At 44.7% G+C, this 21,802-nt stretch overlaps 1 protein-coding gene across 1 annotated transcript; it reads left to right on the top strand.

Moving 5' to 3' along the window:
- Positions 1-183: 183 nt before the first annotated feature.
- On the top strand, positions 184-21,383 carry rnf216 (ring finger protein 216). Its single transcript, XM_037088829.1, has 17 exons — positions 184-340; positions 1,206-1,339; positions 3,152-3,282; positions 3,496-4,803; positions 4,934-5,010; positions 5,631-5,739; positions 6,469-6,630; positions 6,736-6,844; positions 7,367-7,500; positions 7,951-8,001; positions 8,881-9,018; positions 9,639-9,787; positions 10,319-10,397; positions 16,117-16,214; positions 18,799-19,021; positions 20,042-20,111; positions 20,473-21,383. Exons 2-17 carry the CDS (start codon positions 1,273-1,275, stop codon positions 20,847-20,849), a joined length of 3,282 nt encoding a protein of 1,093 aa, XP_036944724.1. The 5' UTR covers positions 184-340; positions 1,206-1,272; the 3' UTR covers positions 20,850-21,383.
- The last annotated feature ends 419 nt before the right edge of the window (positions 21,384-21,802 follow it).

Genomic DNA, 21,802 nt, shown 5'->3' with positions numbered 1-21,802 from the left:
CTTTCTCTATCATGTGTGACCTTAACTACTCAGTAATGTTGCCATTTAGCTAGGCTTGCCCTTGTGGATATTGTATATTATGTCTATACCGTTTATATATGATCTAAGTAGACTCTATGCTCTGTCAGTGTCTTGGGTTTATCTAAGCCGTCCAATAGCTCGAGCCATGAGTTTGACTGCCTTTAGGACTACATTTCCCAGAGGGCATCCGCACTTACGTCGCGACAGACATTGTACGCGTGACGTTTACTGTTCTTGTTTTGGCAGTTTGTTTCGATATTCACGGATTGTCAGTCCACCAAGAAGCCCTTTTGTACTGGTTATCCACCACGAAGCTGCGGTATTGTACATTACTGTATTTGTATTTTTCAATCGTATATCTCAGACCGTACACGGTCGTTTTGAAGCAATGTTATGGATAGAAATCCCGACAGAAGTGAGCTAACTACTCAGCCTACTAGCTAGCTAGAAATCCAAGCTAATTAACATTAGCCTAGCTGAGAGCAGTGGTTTGTTCTGTGTGTGTGTGCGCGGAAATGATCGAATACATGATCTGACATGTTTGTTTTCAGCCACAGCATCGTTAACTTTAGGATAACAGCACAATGTTTGGACTAATGTCAAGATGATAATGATTTATAACGCAGCTTCACTTGGCTAGTAAGGCATTATTGCCAGTTTCTCGCAGTGTTAGCGTGTGCAGTGTAACAACATGAAAGATTTACATTGATTTCATGCCAACTTTGATCAGATCTCGAGCAAGCGGGGCTGGGTTAGCAAGTAAAGATGACGGAGTGAATGTTACAACATAGACTTGTGGGAACAGGTTTTTTGCTAACAAATCAACTTGTCACTTTGTCAGCTAATGTAACTTCTAGTTGATGACACACATCCTCGCCCTTTAACCCCGCTCATCATGCTTTAGCCCACTGCTTTATCATGAGCTTCCTCTTTGTGCAGTTCTCTCTTAGTACATCCTGATTGAGATGGTCATTGCATAGTTGCATGTATGTTTTTTTCTGAACCATGTGTCATAAGATAATTCATAACACCAGGGTGGAGTTCAGCCCTTCTCCATTTTGGTAAATGTAATGACAAATGATTAATTTTGAAGTGAAAGCATGTGTTGAAACCCAGGGGAATACCAGCTGTAACATTGTGTGTGTGTGTGTGTGTGTGTGTGTGTGTGTGTGTGTGTGGAATAGATGATAACAACTGAGCAGTGATTCTGTGTGCGGGCTGATTCAGGGGGCTGGTAAGTGTAGTTTCACAATGGCAGATGGAGGCAGCGATGACGATGTCATTCACCTGGCAAGCTTCAACGTCCACCGCAGCCAAGGTGAGATGCCTTCATATGCTCATGCACGTGCATATATGAAACTCACAACTGAAAACATGCAGTCAGCATGCCATGCACCTCTACAGATGATATCACCAAAACTCTTTCACCAAAACTAGCCACGGTATATGAGCCAAACAGAATAGATTGCAGACAGTGTGTGTGACAACAGTCCCATGAATATATTTCAAATTGGGGTGAACTGTCCCTTTAATTATCAATGACAACATGCTACATTGCTAGTTACAGTTTTTGGACAGGGTGTGATGATAGTTATTGTATTTTTGTTAACTGCACTACCCTGACTATAGTCCTCTGTGGCTATTATAGTTGATTTGTCTTATACATACTGTATGTACTCGAGTCCAAACGTTAACTCGGCCGATATTAGCCCATTGCAGATTCCTGATGAATCTGTTCAGTATATTTCTTTACTGTATATAGCTGCATATGTCATCCTGTAAATGAAGACCACAAAGCACAGACAGACAATTTTATGTTTTGAAACGGTGTCATCGTTGTATAGTTTGCCCACCAGAGAGTGGGTGACAAGTTTGTTTGCTTTAGTATTTATTATGATATTTATTTGTCAATTTTCCTGCTCAGTACATTTCTTTTCTTACAGTTCTTTTCAGTTGTTTAAGAAAAAAAACACATCAGCTGGTATCAAAAATGTGATACCAGCTGATGTGTCAATATTAAAAAAAACATTTTTTAATATCAATATCTATTGCAGACTCAAATATATCGGTTGGGCTGTAGAACATGGATTCATACTAGGGGTTGACCAGTATGATTTTTCAGGGTTGATACATTTATTTGATAACTTCAATGACTACTTACTTTGCAGATACAGATTATTCAGTGTTGATAGGCTATTACTTAGGGAAAATAACGTGGGACATTGTGTGAGACCACAGAGTGATGACTGCAGATAGAGAGAGAAGGTTGCATCAGAGCCAAAGTATTTCCTTTTGAATCAATTTATCAGCAATTGGACGCCAAAAAATACCGCTACTGATAATCGGAAAAATACTAAATAGCGGCCCCGATATTCAGCCAGGCAGATAATCCATCTACCCCTAAATCTTTGCACTTTGACATCAAGAAACCAGATAATTTCGTAGTGTTGGAAAAGCTCCAGTGGACAGTCACATAACAATTTGTTAAGGTGTGAAACAACAGTGAGTCAGAGAGTTTGGCTGCTGTTATCCCTTACCCACCTCTCCAATCTATTCTACGACTGTGTTAGGCGAGCAAACAAGTTCAGATAAAAAAACTACAAGCTATACTCCTTCCATCTTGGTAAATGGACTTGCATTTCTATAATGCTTTTCCAGTCTACTGACCATTCAAAGTGCTCTATAACACTTGTCACATTTACTCATACATTCTTAAACTGAGGGCAGAGGCTGCCATGCAAGGTACCGACCCACTCATCAGAAGCAATTTGGGCTTCAGTAAGACCAATACCCCTGCACATGACACTGGCCTCAGACCTGTTCTCTGGGTGCTGCTCTGTGACTGCTCCTTGCATATTGGATGGGTCAAATGCAGAAGACATGTTTCCCACAGGGATTATTGTATTATAACAAAGATAAGCTTACACAGTATAAACAAGAATGTTTTGGGTCAAAATGAAAAGATCATAAGAAAAAAATCAGTCCTGGCTGACATTGACGTAAAGTTTGTGTGTGTGTGTGTGTGTGTGTGTGTGTGTGTGTGTGTGTGTGTGTGTGTGTGTGTGTGTGTGTGTGTGTGTGTGTGTGTGTGTGTGTGTGTGTGTGTGTGTGTGTGTGTGTGTGTGTGTAGGCTCCCGTGCTCACAAGAGGGAGCTCATCACCATTTCTGATGACTCTGATGAGGAGCCGGTGACTCTGGTACCTGGCAGCCCTGTTTTAGTCCCGGACGATGCCGATGATGACGACATCAGCATACTGGAGGTGATTGTTCTTATCAAAGATGCTTATGTTTGAAACTTCCCTGTGATTTTAACACAACAGGTAGAAGCGTTAGTGTGTAAACGTTGTTTTGCTCTACAGTTGGCATGAAGTCAGAAATGAATAACATAAGCGACAGAAGTTACAGCACAAGTAGGAACTTTTGTTTCCCGTCCTCCATCACTTTGTCTCTTTTGCCTTGTGTGTTTTCTGCAGCCATTAACTCCTGCACGCAGACATGTGATCCGGCCAGCAGCAAAATGGAGTGGGGCCTCCGACAACCTGATTCAAGTTGTAGGTCATAGTAGCGCAACTTCAGTGGACCCTGGTTCTGCCCCCTCTACCTCCAGAGATGCCAAGGCCCACGCCTCCCTAGCAAGGCGAGCCATACGGATACCAGTGCCGTCAAGTACTTTGGAACACACACAGCCACTCCCTGGCTCTTCATCACACACACTGTCTCAGCCAAAACTTAACACAAACTCAAAGCAGCAGGACGGTACGGCACACGGAACAGTGGAGCTCCATGCAGTTTCATCAGTCCAAACTCCGTCTACCTCCACGAACGCCACCACATCCAGAGCACCTACACACATACATCCTCAGCCTCAGCCCAGCACGTCCGGACTCGCACAGCCACAAGCTGGCTCCTCAGCACATGTAACAGTGGAGCCCCAGGCAAGAACCTCCACCAGTACCACACACTTTTCTTGTGTGCTTGCAAGTTCTTCGACAAATACTCAAGAAAAGGCGAGTACGAGTACTCATTCACAAGACAATCCTCAGGCCAGTACGTCATCTGCACAATCTCGCACACAGACACAGTCTCAGCCCGGTACATCCACACAGTCTAGTGGGACCACCACCCCACAGCCCCACCTCATCCAGGCAAAGGACATGAAACTAGTAGTTGTTCCCCAGCAACCGAGCATCCAAGCCTCAGCTCTCATAACACAGCCCCAGCTGCTGCTCAGGTCCCAGAACCTGCTGCAGCCCATGTCGCTCCTTCACAGGCAGGGCAATCTCATTCAGATTGAGCCTCAGCCCCTGGCCCAGGCTCCGGCCCAGCCTCCAGTCCAGGCCCCGCAGCCCCTTCAGGTGATCCCGGTGATCCCCCCTGCAGTGCTAATAGCTGCAGCGCCTGAGAGACTAGGTCCTCCAGAGGTGGGTCACCGGATCGTCCTAGGGAGCCAGGCGCCAGGGGAGGCTGTTCCAAACCCTCCAACGCAGGCAGGCACCTCTGGCGCAGGCCCTCCAGCTGGCAGCCTCAACATCAGGGTGCCTAACTCTAACCCCCACGCTCCTCCAGCACCCACTGCTTCAGTCCCCCGCAACGGAGGAGAGGCTCGACTGGTTCTGGCTCCAGCTCCTAACCCAGAACGGGTCAACCCATTCGCCAGTCTGGTTGTGGTCCCTCCTGCTGCAGAGGACCTTCCCCGGATAGAGGACGCGAGGCCCGGTCCGTCTGTACCACGAGAGAGAGCGGAGCAGGACGCCCTCGTTAGAACTCTTATCACTGGTGTTGTGAGTATTACATCTGAACAGAACCACCGTGAGCTCATGAGCCAGTTAAATATCAAGTTAAATGATTTTGGTTGTGGTGAAACTTCTCACCTCCTCTGTTCCCGCCTCTTCAACTCTTTGTCTTCTGCAGCTGGATCTATTCCCAGAAGTCCAGGAAGCCTATGTAGCAGAACTGATCCGAAAGAATAATGTGAAACACTTGAATGTGTAAGAGGCGTCATCATTTTTTTTTTCTCCAGTACTTCATGAAGAGTTATGATGAATGATTCAGCTCCACAAGAAATTAAAAGTCCTGATTAATTGATTAATAGAGCATTTTGTCTAGTCGGGGCTACTGCTCTAACCCTCAGGAGCACATTGTACCACACACAAGCCATCAAAGGAACCTTTGGTTTTATTTCCTACAGCCCATTTATTGGCTTTATCAGTATTTATGTCTTGTATGTGCCTGAATTGGTCTCAGTGGTACATCATGTGCCTCCTGACAATTCATTAAGCAGGATGTGTTGAGGGAATTCTGGGTTTAGTGTCATTTGTCAGACTTGATTCTACCGCCTGCTTACTTGAAGCTATGGTTTACCATTAACACTAGTAAGGTTTCATTAAGTTTAAGTTTCATTAAAGCTTAATTGACCTGTGATTTGACTGGTCTGTTCAAGTACATTATTACATGTTACTACGATTATATTTATTTCTGAAAGCAGAATAATGATTTAGGTGTGCTCTATTGCCATCGCATGCAATAAGAGACAGTCCCAAGCCTGCGTTCTGTCTGCCTGTGCGAGCGTGTCCAGATGTTCACATGCTCCCCTCTGCTCTGTCTGCAGTATCTGTAACCTGCTGTTGGAGAACCCAGAGTATCCGAGGAGGGAGACTGCAGCAGCCACAGCAGCTCCAACCAGCATCCTACTGGAGTCTGGAGACACCCAGACAGAGGTGTGTGTGTGTGTGTGGATTATATTGTTATTCTTTATTAAATTGACTGTCTCTGCAGTGTCATTAAAAGCATAGTTGATGTTATATTAATTATTTCAGTTTTGTTTTTTTCGATATATTTGTACTTTTGGACTTTACAACACCCTGGAGTTATTGAAATGTTTGGATCTGACACGTTGCAAACAATCCCACGCAGCCACCATTTAAATCTAATAGCATAATACTAATAGTGTCATTGTAGCCTAATTTTTAACTGCAACTAATCAGAAATGTCAAATTAAACAGAACATAACAGCACAGCAGTTAAATGTCAACTTCTATTTAAGAACTATTTGCTGTTTGATCAAAAAACTTTAGTTCACCCGATGTAAGTCATTGTTAAATATCCTCACTAGCACAGTTAGCATCATGTACAGTGTGCATACAAACTGAAGAACTGGAAACATCACAAAGGAAGGATAGCTTGTTCCTCATCACATAATTACCTCAGTCAAGCTCAGCAGACATATTTTTTCAGGAACAGAAAGGAGCTTTTATTGGTGTCTGCTGTCAACCTGATTATGACCCTGCACTGTTGTTTATCTGAATTGTTCATTTTTCCAAGCAAACTTGACTGGGCAACAATCAAACAACTATCAGAGTCAAATTTGCACTCAGACTGTCATTTTCATTTGTCCACCCTCTGTGTTGGGGTGCTGTGTTTTATGAGCCTCCTCTGGGTCTGTTCAGGTGACTGAGGACCTGTTTGACTACGCCAAACTGGGCAAGGTGGGACACGATGCCGTGATGCAGGCTACTGACTTGCTCATGGCGGACTTCAGAATGCTCAGTTGTCAGGACATCAAATGGGCCCTCAACGCTCTGAAGGGACACTATGCAATCACACGCAAGGTACCCACGGCCACATAGCACACTGTGCCCCTTGGTAATAGCTCCTCCCTTTCTCTTCTTCCTCGCTTTCTTTCATACTTGTCTCTTTAACCCCCACTCTCCCAGGCCTTATGTGACGCTCTGAAGAAGTGGCAAGATTCAGACCTCTCAGGAAAGAGACGACGGAGCAGAGCCTCGTCTGAGCGCTGCTATATCGATTTCCACTTTGAGCACGGTGAATAAACTTTCAAAATGCTTTCTCTTTTTGTGGCCGCACCACGTGCTCTGATGCGGGCCCCCACCTGCATGTGCTTTATTAAGATACACTCACCGGTAGTGCAGGTGTTTTTCGTTCCTCCCAGGGTTCTCATTGTAAAACTAAAACTGAAATTAAAACCAAAACTAAACTGTGAAGTAAACACTCTCTGGAAGCTAAAACTAAATTAAAATTAAATCTACAAGTCAAGACATAAATATTATAAAAAAAGAGATTGAAAAGTCAAAGCTATGGCAACTTTGGTTCCTGCACAGACACTTTTAAATAGTTTCAATAAGTTAGAGTATGTTGATGAAGCCCCTCTTCTTTCATCTGCAAAAGCTTCAGTAACTGATTTTGGTTACAGATCTCCAGGTGCATCATGGGTTAACATTTGTAATACATTTTTTTGTGTCTGATAAGAAATGATAGGAAGCAGTTTAGGTTTTTAAAACCGCTGCTGCAGAGCATCTCACTGACCGGGTTCCCTCTTTCCCCCAGGCTCAGTCAAATTTGACAAGAGGATGTATTTCTTGGAGAATGACCGTCGTTACTGCCGGACGTACAACAATTTAGAGGGTTCTCTGCAGAAGGAGCTGACGTTTTATCAGCAGAAGGCCAAGGAATGGGCGGAGGTATTTCTTTCACACTCTCCACCGTTCTGAAGTAAATCCAGGCTACAGACCAGTATGCTGAGGGAACTTTGCTCTCTATGTTATTGTTTTCATCAGCTTAATGATACAGTGGTGAATATTTGCATGGTAATTCATTACCATAGACCTTTCTTCACCTAGGTCTACATGCCCTGTGTAGTGGCTCCCTTCATGAACAGGAATGTATTTATTTGTAAAATAAATCCATCGAGTTACTTATTAGATCAGTGAGAAGTCATTTGCACTACGACTGTTTGGTCCGTCAGTTATACACCCACATCACAGTGTCACAGTTACACCAGTGGGGATCATACAGTGTGTAAGGCCTTTGTCTGCTAAAGTAGAAAGGTTTGTTCACTGGTTAGCCTCGAGTATTAATACAGTATCTTATAAACACCTGTTAACCAAACTGCTTTGTCTCTCTCTCTCCAGCATGAAGACTTCCTCTTGGCTCTGCAGGTCAATGAAGACGAATACAAAAAGGTAAGAAGCACACATACCTGGAAGACACTGATGTGACCCTGACGATGGCTCTCACTGTGTGTGGTCATTAAAATGACACATTTGTATCCGGATATTTTGTTTGACAGTTATGGTTACTTTCCACAGCGTTATAAGATACAGCAGGTGGTACATGTTGGAAAGTAAAATGGTATTGATGAGTTAGATACATGTTGTTGTTCATGTTGTCTTAGCTCACCATAGACCAGAAATAAAGAAATACACAAAACACATAGTATTCCTCAGGCACACCTGCACAACATTGTAGTAAGTTAGTATAAATCCTCTAGTTTCCAGTTTCCTGGTATTTTTTATAATAATATTTTTGGGCCAAAGATGATGTGTAAGGCTGCTTGAATTTTTTTGCATTGTTGATGATTTGAGGCGACATGTTTTTCAAATGAGGTGGAGAAGGTCATATACTTTCCCAGTCATCGAGAATATACTTTTATACACTCAAAAACCACAGTTCCTATCTTTAAATAGCTTGGAGTATGAGATAAACGGCTCTAATATAAGCAAATTTTGCTGAATAACAAAGTTTTATAGGCAGATGGTAAAGTGCAGCAGCTGCACTGTCTGCCCTGGTGGCTACAGTTTGTCCTGCCAGTTCACACAATTCCTACCAAGTCTAGCAAAGGCTTTCTTGGTTGTACAAGTATCCCTTAAATGAACCAATCAGAAATGATAGAATATTTGTTTTTAAGTTTACCTTGAACATTCAAACGTATACACTATTTTGACTTTTTAATCCTTTTTTACTTACCATGTGGCGATTGACATTTTCATTAATATGACAAAGATGAAGTTTGTAAACATCCGAGCTACATAAATCCTGTCTGTGTACGATTGCTTCTGCAGGACGGCCAGCTGATCGAGTGTGGCTGCTGCTACGGGGAGTTCGCCTTCGAGAAGATGACACAGTGTTCAGACGGCCACCTGTTCTGTAAAGAGTGTCTGGTCAAATACGCTCAGGAGGCAGTGTTCGGCACCGGGAAGGTACACACACACACACACACACACGCACACACACAAAGTTTTTCTCACATCAGAGAGGGACGTAAGTGCTAATGTTGCCAGGCAACTATAAATGACTACAAATGACTATTGAATATAAAAAACAATGTCTTTAAGAGCTAGAAATTTGGTTAGTTTAACCATTTTAAAACTTGCAGGGCAAATCCTGTCTGTTTTTATTAACATTCTATGGTAATATAGTTGGAAGAGATTGTATAAGTCTGTCGATAAGGTTCAGTTTTAAAGTGTCTGCAGGCTGATTTTTATTCTGCACTGAAACAAGAACAATTATGTCATGGAACACGGCAGTAAATAATGAACATAAAATTAGCAGTAAAAGGGTATGAAATACACAGTCGTCAGCTTATGAGGTACGCCTGTATAATCTAATGCAATCCAGTGACACTGCTCAGTAATAAATCATCTCTTTGCTGCTTCATGAGGCTGTAATTTGTCACACTGTTGTATCGGACTGCATTTTAATAAAAGGGCTTTTTCATGTACTTATCCACCTCCATTCACATTCATCAGAATGAACCGAATCATCTGTTAACTCGGTGTCTGTGCGCGCTCCTTGTGACGTGTGCGTGTTGTCGTTGCAGTCGGAGCTGAGCTGCATGGAGGGGGGCTGCCCGTGCTCCTACCCGGTGTGCGAGCTGGAGAAGGTCCTTCCAGAGAACATACTGTGTAAATATTACGAGAGGCAGGCGGAGGAGGCTGTCGCTGCCACCTGTGCTGATGAACTTGTGCGGTAAGCGTGTGTGTGCGCGTGTTCACACTCTAAAATTGTCTCCTATCTGAGTGTGTGCTTTAGCGTTAAAAAAATGGATACACTTCAAAACTATCTGTGTGCACACTTTTTCCGTGGTGTTTACATCATTTCTGGATCAGAATCGATCCGTAGAGCCACTGAAAATTAATCTGCCAACAATTTCTGATGATCAGTCATTTGTCTGAGTCATTTCCAAGCAAAATACCTAAAAAGATCTATTAATTCTAGAAACTTGCTGATGTTCTTTGTTTCATTGTTTGGAAAGTCCAACAAATTTAGAGATGTCAACTTAGGCTCTGTGAAAGTGCGATAGGCAGTTTTCAATACTTTCTAACATTACAAAGACTAAACCATGAATCAACAAGTGGAGAAAATAATCATCAGATAATCCATAATGGAAATGATTGAGTCTGTTGCAAGTCTGAAATAATGCCTCTGTGTTTCCTCTCAGTGGGATTTCTTTTTGTTGGAGTTGTCTGCATCATATGTTTGCCTCTCTCGTCTTTTCAGGTGTCCATTTTGCAACTTCCCAGCCCTGTTGGACAAAGACATGTCTCTGTTTAGCTGTCCAAACCCTCGGTGCCGCAAGGTCAGTCCCAATCTGTATTTATTTAGTTCATGAAACGCTCGTCGGTTCTGGGAAAGTTGTACTGCTACTCCTCCTCTCGTAAATGTGTTCATATTTAGCGTAGGTAAATGCTTTGGCTCTCGCTCAGTATACGCATCCCTTGCTGTAATCAAGGCTGTCCGAGTTCAACCATAGTGTACAAATGAGAGATTGAAGCTGGATCTGACTTCAGAAAGAGACCTCATGAATAATTCAGTCGATGGTAAAACCTGAAAGCTCTGCGTGCATCGTCCACTTCAGCATAAATCATCTCCACGCAGCCTGGACATGAGACGGAGATCAGAATCGGAGAGGGAAGATTGATGAATAGTCTTATGGATGCGATGAAGCGGTTCCATCTGGCGAGGTCGCCACCTCTGTCTCCCTCTCTGTTTATCTCTGGGCCTCCTCCCTCTGTCTGAGGAATGCAGGAGGGAGGCGAAGCTTTCTGTCTGCCAAGGCTGTCACATGCATTCCAGTCAAAAATCTCCATTATTTGGCAGAAACACACACACACACACACACACACACACACACACACATATACCTACAATCATATCATAATCACATCTCACCACACAAACAAAAAACGCTCCTTTCTGTCTCCTGATGCTTCTGTATCATTTTGTTTCTGTTCTCTTGTCTCACACTCACTCCTGCCACACCACCACAATCTCTTTGTGACTCAACAAACAAACACACACACACACACACACACACACACACACACACTCTTCTGCTATCACTACATTCCCGGAATGGGGGAGAGAGATGGGTTTGTGTCAACACATGAAACATAATAAATGTGCATATTCACCTAAAGGCACCGTGGCGTTGAGTCCTCTAGTAACTCCGAGCTAATAATCTGAGAATGTCAGAAGGACATTAATCACCACTGTCAAGATAAAAAAATAACATTTTCTGGTTTCAACTTCTCAAATGAGAGGGTTCGCTGCTTTTTGTTTTGTATATGATGTGAAAATGAGTTGTAGTTTTTACTCCTGGTCGGGCAAAACCAGCATTTTAAAAAAAAATGCCACGTTTGTCTCTGAGAGGTTTTCTGTTTGTCTTCTGATATTCTGTAGCTCAAAACAACTAATCCGTCAAGTTAAAAATTGTCAAATGATTAATCAACAATGAGAATAATTCAGTTCAAGTCTTATTGCAACATAGTTTATAGTCTCTAACAGCAGTTTCAGTCATGGGACTGTGATTCATCTGCTGTTGCTGCCTTTAAATGGTTCTCACAGCAGGGCAGACACCACACTGAGACAATAAGAAATGTGTTTGTGTCTGTGTTTTAAAGAGCCTCAGCGGGAGCTTGGTCATGTATCACGGCATACTTGTTGTATTACTGGGTGTTTTCACAGCAGAAACTTTACCTGGGGAGCAAGAAAATCGTTCTCAGGAACTAACCCTGTGAACCAGGGACTTACATTACCTCCGTACGATAGTTCCAGGTGTAAAGCCATGTCAATTAGTCTGTTGGTGTATGGAAAAAAAATGCATTTCTGCTTGCAACTAAACAACAGTGGTGATCACAGTCAGCCCATCTGTCGCACACTTTCTTCCGTTCCTCCACGGGGATGTGTCAAAGCATGATGTATAAAAAACAAACTGGCTTGCAGCTGCAGAAAAATGATGGCTGAAATAAAATGCTGCAACATTCAAACATTCATAGACTAATTATTGTCCCTCAGAAAGTGCAACTTAACAATGGCTTTCTCGTTGTCTACTAGAATACTTAGCGACACTGGTATCAGTATCACATCATGGGTCAAACACATTATATCCTCCGCTTTCCTGTGACAAAAAGTTAAATTCTGTTTATTTTCTCCAGATCACAAGTTGATTTATGTCTCATCATGGAATAAAAATGTTATTTTCCAGACATAACAAGATTGTTTTAATAAAAAGTTCAAATGGTTGCCTCAAAGTCAAAAGACCCACTTCACAGAGCAGTGTTTATGCAACAGCCCACATATATTCATCATTTGCTGTTCCATGAAAGTGTCATAAATTATAAGTCAAGCTCTCGAGGAAATAAATCACAGGAAACAGAGGAGATAATATGGACCTCTGTAAATTCATTTTAATCTCCACAAAGATTTTATTTCATTTCATGTGTCCACCTTTTGATTTCTTTTTGTCAAAGTGAGTCGCCACATTTTTTAAGTTTATGCTACGTACCTTTTTAACCCTAAGCTCTTTCATTTTTAAAAGTATACCTAAAATGATCTTGAAATGATCTTGAAAATGAGGGGCGGCTGTAGCTCAGCGGGTAGAGTGAGACTAGTGATCGGAAGGTCACTGGTTCAAATCCCGGCTCCGGGCAGGGCTGAGCTGCATGTCAAAGTGTCCTTGAGCGAGATACTGAACCCCACATTGTTCATCAGTGAGGGCCCTGCGATGAGCTGGCGACTTGTCCAGGGAGTACCCTGCCCTCGCCCTGAGACAAGGCTGGGATTGGCTCCAGCAGCAACACCCCGCAACCCCATGGAAAGGGATAAGCGGTTCGGACAATGACATGACATGACATGATCTTGAAAATGTCTTTAAAAGCATTAAATTAAAGTGCAATTCTGACCATTAACCTGTAGGTGGAGCCAGAGGCTCACAATGTAACTGCAGCTGCACCCCATTACATACTCATTTACACACCCACACCCAAAGATACAAAAAGTTCGACATGCTCCAGATATCTGTTGGTCGGATGCTTTTCTGAATCTTATTCTGCAGGAAACCGCATTTTTAGGTCAACTATTAGAAGACAGTTTTGTACTCGCAGTTCTTAAAGGGACACTGTCGAGTGAAAAGGAAAAACGCCCATGCCCTTTTCTTTCTTTGTTTTTTGTTATGTAAGTCAAGTGCTACAGAAAGTCAACTTGCTTCCTCTTAAATGTGTGCAGGAATCAGGATGTGAGGTTTGTGTGTGTGTGTGTGTGTGTGGCTGCCGTGTTTCCCCTCTCTGCGGTGGAAACCCCCCTCACTAACCCAGCTATTGTCACCAGAATATAATTATTTCATTTAGCAGCTTTTCTGTGTTTTTCCTTTTTCTTTCCTTTTTTACATTTCTCTGCTGGCTCCGGGTCGTGTCAGCATCAGCGCGGCTGAAGATGGTCATTGTACAGTTGGCCCCGCGGCCCGCTCGCTCTCCCAGCAGGGAGGGGCTTCATTATGTAACTGACACACTTCCGTGAGCCCACCCGCCTTTTCCCACACCGCCGCCTCATTGGCTGGCTGCACTTTACTCTGGTCTCTGACTGGTTGGACACACTGGGTCCACCGTTTCAAATGTGCTTCGCATCAGGTTTGACCCAGATTCTTCTCCCTCTCTTTTCCTTTCTCCTGCTCCCCTCCCTTGGCTCTGTCTGATCTACACACACACACACACACACACACACACACACACACACACACACACATATATATGCACACAAAGTGGATCTTAATGTATTCCACATGTGGTTATGAGACAGTTGGACAGGCTTGTTTCCTGGTCTGTGTGTGATTATTTCATGAAAGCAGAGGAATGTAGGCCACTGGAAGGCTGTCAGAGTGCAAACAAGAGCGGGTTCTGTGCGCCAGAGTGTTTTGTGTGTCTGAGTTGCGCCGGTTGGCATCTTGTACATTATCACATGTGCTGCATCAGTTCTGCAGTAAGAGCATCTTACATCACACATCATCAAGCTGTAAAATATCTTGTCAGGCCATCATCTCTTCTCCTCCTCCATGCCCTTTGCTCTGCGCTCAGTTTGATTGCAGCAAAAAGCCACCTCCCCACAAAAAAACACACACAGACACACACACTCATGCACACACACGCACACACATACAGGCTTGATGCAGCCCCCCAATCAGAAGCTCTGCAAGCTGCTCACACTGCCTTATAAGGGCTGCTGCAGCCTGCACCGGTAGTGGAGAAGGTAGAAAAAGTGAAAGATAGGGGAGGAGAGGCAAGGTATGAATGAAGATTGGGTGGGGAGGTGGGGAGGGACCCCAGGGAGAGGAGTGCGGTGAATGGAGATGGAAGACAAGTCTGAACAGCACGGAGAAAAAGGATGGCGGAGGTAGCTGTGGAGGCTGAACAAGCACTACTTTAAAGGTTCGCGTTGCTGCCATTTGTGAATCATAAAGTTCTGTGTGTGTGTGTGTGTGTGTGTGTGGGCAACGTTTTCCTCACATTATAACCACACACACGTAAATCAGTCACCTGAGTGCGGGAAAGGCACGCCCCCCCATGCAAGGGGTTGACTCTGACGTCACGGGCTGTATTTTTAGCTGCGCTATAAGAACTCAGGTGTGTTCCTGCTTCTCAATAGCTTGTCAAACAGGTCGCAGACACGCACACACACACACTCTGTCACACTCTCTCTGTCTCATGCTGGCCCTCCTCCTGGTCTGTACGTTACCACTAGGGGGTGATCTTTAACCACTCTGCCTTCCAGCCTCGCTTCTTCTCACTCTCTGTCTTTGTTTGATCCAGCTTTTTTTTTTTTTCTCCTTGACACTGGAGTCCAGCTCTGCACCTCTTTGCTGGCACACAACCTGCCCTGCTCTTCCTCTTCCTCCTCCTCCTCCTCCTTGTCTAAACACTCTAAATTAACTGAAATCATAGAGCAAGGAGTGTTTTTTCTCGCTACGCTTTAAGCCTGTCACACACAATCCCATGTTTCTCGACTGCGCTTCATGATTCTCTCTGCTGGGACACTCCCTTGCGAATGTGCAGCGCCACAAAAAGTTTATTCGACCTTTCATCTGTTACGTGTTTTCCTTAGCTCGGGGCTACAGCACGGGCTCCTCGATTTGATTTCGCAGAGTCTCTAATGTTTCCAATCCAAACCGCTCCATGTGCCAACAAAAACTAGCTTCTTCTCCAGCCCAGTTCCCCACCCTCTGGCTGACCTTGCGCGCGCACACACACACACACACACACAGCTGTCTCATAGAATATAGTGCTGCGACCCTGAGGTAGCTTAAGCACACACCGAAATAACACACACACACAGTGAGTGAGGAGGTCATAGGACATCATTAAGAGGGTGTGTTTGTGACTAACGTTGGGGTTTCCTTCAGAGGTGGAGGCTCAAACGTGCAGATATGGATCACTCCGTGCTGCATCAGCTGTCACATGCCGCCCTCTTCAATATTAGATGAGCGGGTTCAAATATTTATGGTGACACCACTTAGCTAAGGGTTAGCAAGAGAGGCAACCCCTGGCTAATGTGTGCGGTGCTGCTGTCTGCCCTGCTCGCCCTTTAACTGAACGTCTCGGGCCCGACACGTCAAATGATAGTTGGAGGATGGAGTTGCTGTTTCTAGGCAACCGAGCAGTCAGCGGCGAGCAAATCACACTCTCGCTGCAGTCGCACACGCACGCACACATTTGCAGGGAGAGCCACACCTAGCTGTGTCTGCGCGAGTGCAAGTCCCTGCAGTGGCGGCACCAGCAGCATATAGAGCAGAGACGACTGCAGCGCCGCTCTTATTCAGCAGTAACTAGAGTTATGTTGGAGGAGGAGGAGGAGGAGGAGGAGTGATGGGTGGAGGTGGAAATGTGATCATCTGTCAGTGTTTGATAACTAACATGTGAATAAATGTTGCAGGGAGTTATTCTCATTAAAGATGCAGTCTCTTGCTTTGCCATTCTTTCAGTCTCTCATCATCTTTTGTATCACGTCTCTCTGTTCGTTTTCTACAGGAGAGCTGCAGAAAGTGCCACGTCCAGTGGAAGCAGCACGTTGGGAAGACGTGTGAGCAGGTCCTGGAGAGGGACGAGATCCGCATGAGGGTGCTCTTGTAAGTTCCTCCAAGAGAACAATGCCGTCCTCGCCAGAAAAACTAGAATACCTGTTAAACAGGGTGACAACAGCCGATGTATAAATTAGTGGTGACCTGTAGGGACATTAGTAGCCACCTCCTTATACTTATAGTAGTACCTAGAACGACTCCTACCTTCACCTGGGCACAACTGTCCCCTTTAATTCAATCAAGCGCAATCCTATATCTAACTCGACAGCCCCGTATCGCTCTCAATCTTAAACCGCCCATAACTGCTTAATTATAATTTACGAAGACCAGATCTAGGATCTACGTTGAATTAAACTCATTCATAACCACCACGATCCATGCACTATTATTCCCTGTAAAACACCCTGCATCGCACTGACAAAGAAAGTGAGAGATGAACTCCTGGATCCATCCCTTTATCCAGATCCGCATTCTGCTGACCAACCAACAGAAGGACACAGGGAAACATAACCTGAGCATAAAGAAAGTCAAACACAAGACTTCACCAGAGGAGACCGCTTGCAAGACAGTACTGTCGTATTTTGACTTAAAGACGTGAGTAAAGTTGTGTAACGTGCTTCACTTGCGTCGCGTACATACAGTATGCAACTCACACACTCTATATAATGTAACGTCTTTATTCCAAAACAAACCCATGATCTTTTCTTCAAATTAAACAAGTAGTTTTCAACATATTAACGTCATAACAAACTGACTGTTACATCACATATCTAATGCACGTATGAAACTAATGTCACGTCATTAGGAGAGCTCTCTGTTTCGCTATTTTTGGGAGCCATTTGCAAACAACCTATACTGCGTTTTAGGTCTGATGACGTGTTGCGCAGGATCAAACGTGACCCTGCAAGACGCACACACTGACACGCAGCCATCTATGTCAGTGTTATCTATCATTTTATGTCCTTTGATGGGATTTTAATGGAACTGGAAATGGATTGTTGTTGTTTTGGGAGGCCAGGAAACTCAATAAACGCTAAAACACGACACGTATTTCAGTTCAGAGTTCACTAACCAGCCGACGCTTCTTTTTTTTTTTTCAGGACAAAGCACTGGTTGTTCCTTTCTGTTCCCAGTCAGTCCAGATCCTACCTTATTCACTTGTTACAAATGATTGTGGTTTTTAGCGTCTTATACATCTGGGTTAGTGTCTGGTTTAGATTTTCCTCAGTAGAACTAGTTCCATGCTCAGGCTCCCAGAAATCACCTGTCATGGTAATGTCTTACATGACAAAGAATTTCGTCAGACTAAAACAAATGTAGGCGTCTCCCGTTTATCTACACTGTGGCTCTTTTGAGGGCCTCTGTGTTTTCTCGCTGTCCCCTCTGCTCCTCCTCATCAGGGAGGATGCTGGGTACACAGCTCAGTTTCCCGGACAACCCTCCAGGAAGCGGAGAGGCCGGCTGCTTCCTGCGGCCCAGCTGGCCCACAGGCAGCACTTCCTGTTTTGAGCCGTTCACAGATCCTCTTACTTCCTGGTGCTGAAAGAGAGGGGAAGTGGCCTGGTGGAAAGATCAGTGATGCAGGTCTGAGCAGCGCTGACCTGATGAGTCTTAACAGGACGTCAGTGAAAGAATCACAACAGCAACGTTAGAACGCTCCAGATTTTAGGGCTTGGTCCCAAACAACCCACACACTGACTCCAAAACACAGAAGTGTTTTTGTGGATGATGTTTTTTGTATTTTTTTTATCATAGTCTGATCCCCTTCAGGTAAGGATGACTGTGTGTATGCCATCCAACCAGCCCAGGGTGATAAGTATCTGAAAAAGATGAACAATTTCACTAATATAGAATGTATTTTTGTCACCTCTTCCTCTGCTGGAGGTTCTAACATGTTGGATACCAGTGCGCTGCCAGCGGCTCACGTCTGTCCAGGGCGCAGATGCAACTTCCTTGTTTGGCTATTCTGGTTTTTAAAGCTTGCTGTGTTTTTCCCCTTGCTCATTTAATCATGTTCCTGGTAAAACATGATAACGCGCCCTTTATTTACATTCATTTGCCTGTTGTAATGTATGCCGCTTGTAGGGTCAGCTTCCTCTTAGTTTAAACCATGTACTTAAAGTTATTATCCCTAAACATTTGCATGAAAGTCCAGTTTCTTTAAATGCAATTTATGGTCAAAGCCAGTTTGTTTTACTTTCAGAAACTACCTCTGTAGAAGCTTTCGTTGTAAGTTCCCATACTGAACCAGCACTTGACATCAAATAAGCGTTGTTACCAGCAACGTCAATTGTGTCACTTTATGAACTTTCTAAAGACTTAAATGAAACTAATTCCCAGGACATCTGCGTATATTTGACCCAGAAACAAATCCTCTGGGTGGCGGTCTCTCACATGACACGACTAACATGAAGCTGAGCTGCAGACGCAACTTTTGTTTTTCACTTCAACATTAAACAACACAAGGGAGACTCTGTCCTTGAGACACGCTGGAAGAAGTTCATGTGATTTTCTGCAGCCACCAAACCAGTAACATGTTTTTGCAGCTGTTGTGTCTTTTTGTGACTCTACTTTTGTCATTTACTTTCCTCATCTTTGTTTTTTAACTCTGTCCATGTTCCCTGTAACGCAGTGAGGAGCGAATGACGGCAGCCCGGGTGAGGAAGTGTGTGAAGTGCGGGACGGGCCTGGTCAAGTCGGAGGGCTGCAACCGGATGTCGTGCCGCTGCGGCAGCTTCATGTGCTACCTCTGCAGAGAGCCCATCACGGGCTACAACCACTTCTGCCAGCACGCCCGCTCTCCGGGCGCTCCCTGCCGCCACTGCCGCAAGTGCTCCCTCTGGACCGACCCCACGGTAATCTCTCAGACATGTTAACTGGGCACTTTTCCTTCCGTCATGCCTAGCTTTGGTTTGATGGATGATTTGGTATTAGTCAGATTTAGTCCAATCATTTAGCCGGTGCACATCCACTTTTCAAGATATGTCCGTGGTCCTCTACACACACTCAGAAACATGTTGACCATCTCTCCCTGCACTTTGACCCCGACCATCTGACTTCATGGTTGCCGGCAGTTACCTGGCCACAGCATCACTGGCAAACAGGAGCGACAATTAGTCCCCGAGCAGTTAATGAGCTGGAGCGTCTCCAGCCGCTCTAGAGAGGCGCAGGAGCTGGCCAAGAGCTGCTCCTGAAGGCAACGCCAAGAAATGGATGAATACTGGTAACCCGAGGGACACTGGAGGGATGGTGAAAGGGGTCGGCTGTCGTCTTATCATTATTTAAAGGATTTCCTCGACGCGGCTCACAAGTTAATGCTCCCTTCACTCAAAAGTAAATTTTTTAGGTCAGAGAGACACGAACGAGCACAAACTTCCGTTCCTCCCACCTGTCTGGAGACAGTCTGTATTAAACTCAGACACAACAAGCCCAAAACTAAACAAACACTGTGTTGGCTGAAGCTTTAATTACAGATGAGCATTACAAGGTAAAGCAGAGAAGTGTTCCCACATTCAAGCCTCTCTCTCTTCAGTTGTCGTCGGTGTCTGCTTCTGTAACGCCTGCTAGTTCTCATTAAAAGATCTCATTATCCGATCAGTAATTAACGCTGATCTGTGTCTCAAACTGTGCTGTGCTGGGTCCTACAGTCTGAGGCAATTGGGCCTTGAAAGGAACCCTGCCTACCTTGCAAAGGTCCCTGTGTTTTTCCTCTGACCTTCAACTGTGTAATTAGAGTGTATTTGCGGCTGTCACATTGGAAGTTAATTACCTAGTGACCACAGGATTTGTATTTCGCTTTGATAAACCAGTAAAACACCTGTTGTCTTCATCTTACTGGAAATAATAATTCTGAAAACTGCTGTGTGTTTCTGCAGCAAGATGACGAGCGAATCATTCAGGAGATTCAGAAGGAAGGCGAGGCGGAGCTGAATAAGAAGTCTGCAGGTCAGTTCTGTTAACAACGTTTAAGTGTTGCTCAACATTTCTGTCCCATTAATCATCAAATCTGATGAATTATGTTCCCGAGCTGGGGAACGTTGCCCTGCAGCAACGTTATTCTTCCTTTGTGCTGCTTCCTCTTTGTCTTTTAAACCATTATTTATTCACACAAGTTGCCTGTTTACAGCATCGACCGGCAGCGGTTGCAGGGGTGTTTCCTGTGTTTGGTTCGCCTCAGTGTGTTTGTGTAAATTATGTAAGGCAGGCGAGGGCGGACCAGGATTCGATCCAAACCTCTGGGGGGTTATATGCTATAAAACCGGATGGCTGCAACGATAACTTCCCTTTCTTCCTCTTCGTCCTTCAGATAATTCAGGGAAGAGGGTCGGCCCTCCACCGGAGCCCGTCACAGACGCCAAGCGACCACGCGTGGGTCCGCCCCCTGAAAACCCACCGAACCTGAACCCCCTGGCCCCTCCTCACCCGCAGGCGGTACAAGCTCCGCTTTTCGTGCCTCCACGCGCCCGCTACCCACCGGCTCCACCCCAGGGCGGGATGTACCACCCGGTGATCATGCCCCGGCTGCCCCCCGCACCCTACGTGCCCCCTTTACAGCACCTGCCCCCCCTGAACAATAACAACAACAACAACCATCACCACCACAACCCTCCAGTCAACCCTCACCACCAACACATTGACATGCCCATGCACTACGGGCCGCACCGCTACTACAGACGCTTCTAACACACATTCCCTGGGCGAGTGTGTGTCAGTCCCGGTGCGATCAGCTCAGTACAGTCCTACTTTTCATTTCAGTGCTGTTTTTGACATCTGATGTCAAGATTTGAGAGTGCGTCACATTTTTCGATTTGTCCTCGCCACCCGTTTGCTCCTGTACACTCACGCAGGTTTCTGCCCTGCAGCTTGATTTAGTCGTTTCTGTTTTCCAATGATAAAGCGCACTGAAATGATAAGTGCATCTGTAGAAAGAGAAATGTTTGGACACTTTGCCTTTCTCTCCCTGAGCTTGGGACTTCAGTAAAGAAGTGGATCCCCACGTTCCGCGTTCCTTTTTTCATCTTTTACGGTTTGAATATTGGGGTTGAACTGATGAACGGTATAGAATCTTGAGGCAATTTATTTCCAGTTTATACAGATATTTTTAAAGTAAATAATTGAAAAAAAAACAGTTAGCATTCCCTTCTGTATCTTTTGTGTAACATGTTTGAGACCACACAGTTTTCTAATAAAGTTTTCTGTTCACGTTGCTTCAGAAGACCTTGTGCCTCTGTGAACGTTTTTCTGTTTTCAGAAGGTCATTTTTCTACCTGAACAAACCTCTTACTACCTCTCTGTCTGTCTCCCGCCTCCTTCGTCTGTCCCACCGCCTCCTCCCTCATCTCAAGCTGGAAAAAAGAAAAAAGAAAGGGGCTGACTCATGATAACTGAGCCCCTGGGCTATGCACCAATCACATGACAGAGCGGGTGGTTTCTACCAATCACAGCGTAGCGACAGCCGGGCTTTGTGATGTTACAGAGAGAGGGGACTTCTTTGTTCAGCCAAGTGTGCTGCGAGTGTGACAAATCACTTTGCTGCACACACTCGGTCACACACACACTCACACTCAAAATCTCTTGTTTCTGCATGCATGCTATAAAGGCGGCACAGCGAACCCCCGCTTTAGCCCAGGGGTCCT

Source organism: Acanthopagrus latus, chromosome 23 (genome assembly GCF_904848185.1).
Source record: "Acanthopagrus latus isolate v.2019 chromosome 23, fAcaLat1.1, whole genome shotgun sequence".
Lineage (NCBI taxonomy): Eukaryota > Metazoa > Chordata > Actinopteri > Spariformes > Sparidae > Acanthopagrus > Acanthopagrus latus.
Note: the sequence above shows the minus strand (reverse complement) of the source record. Positions and strands in the feature narration are given on the sequence as shown.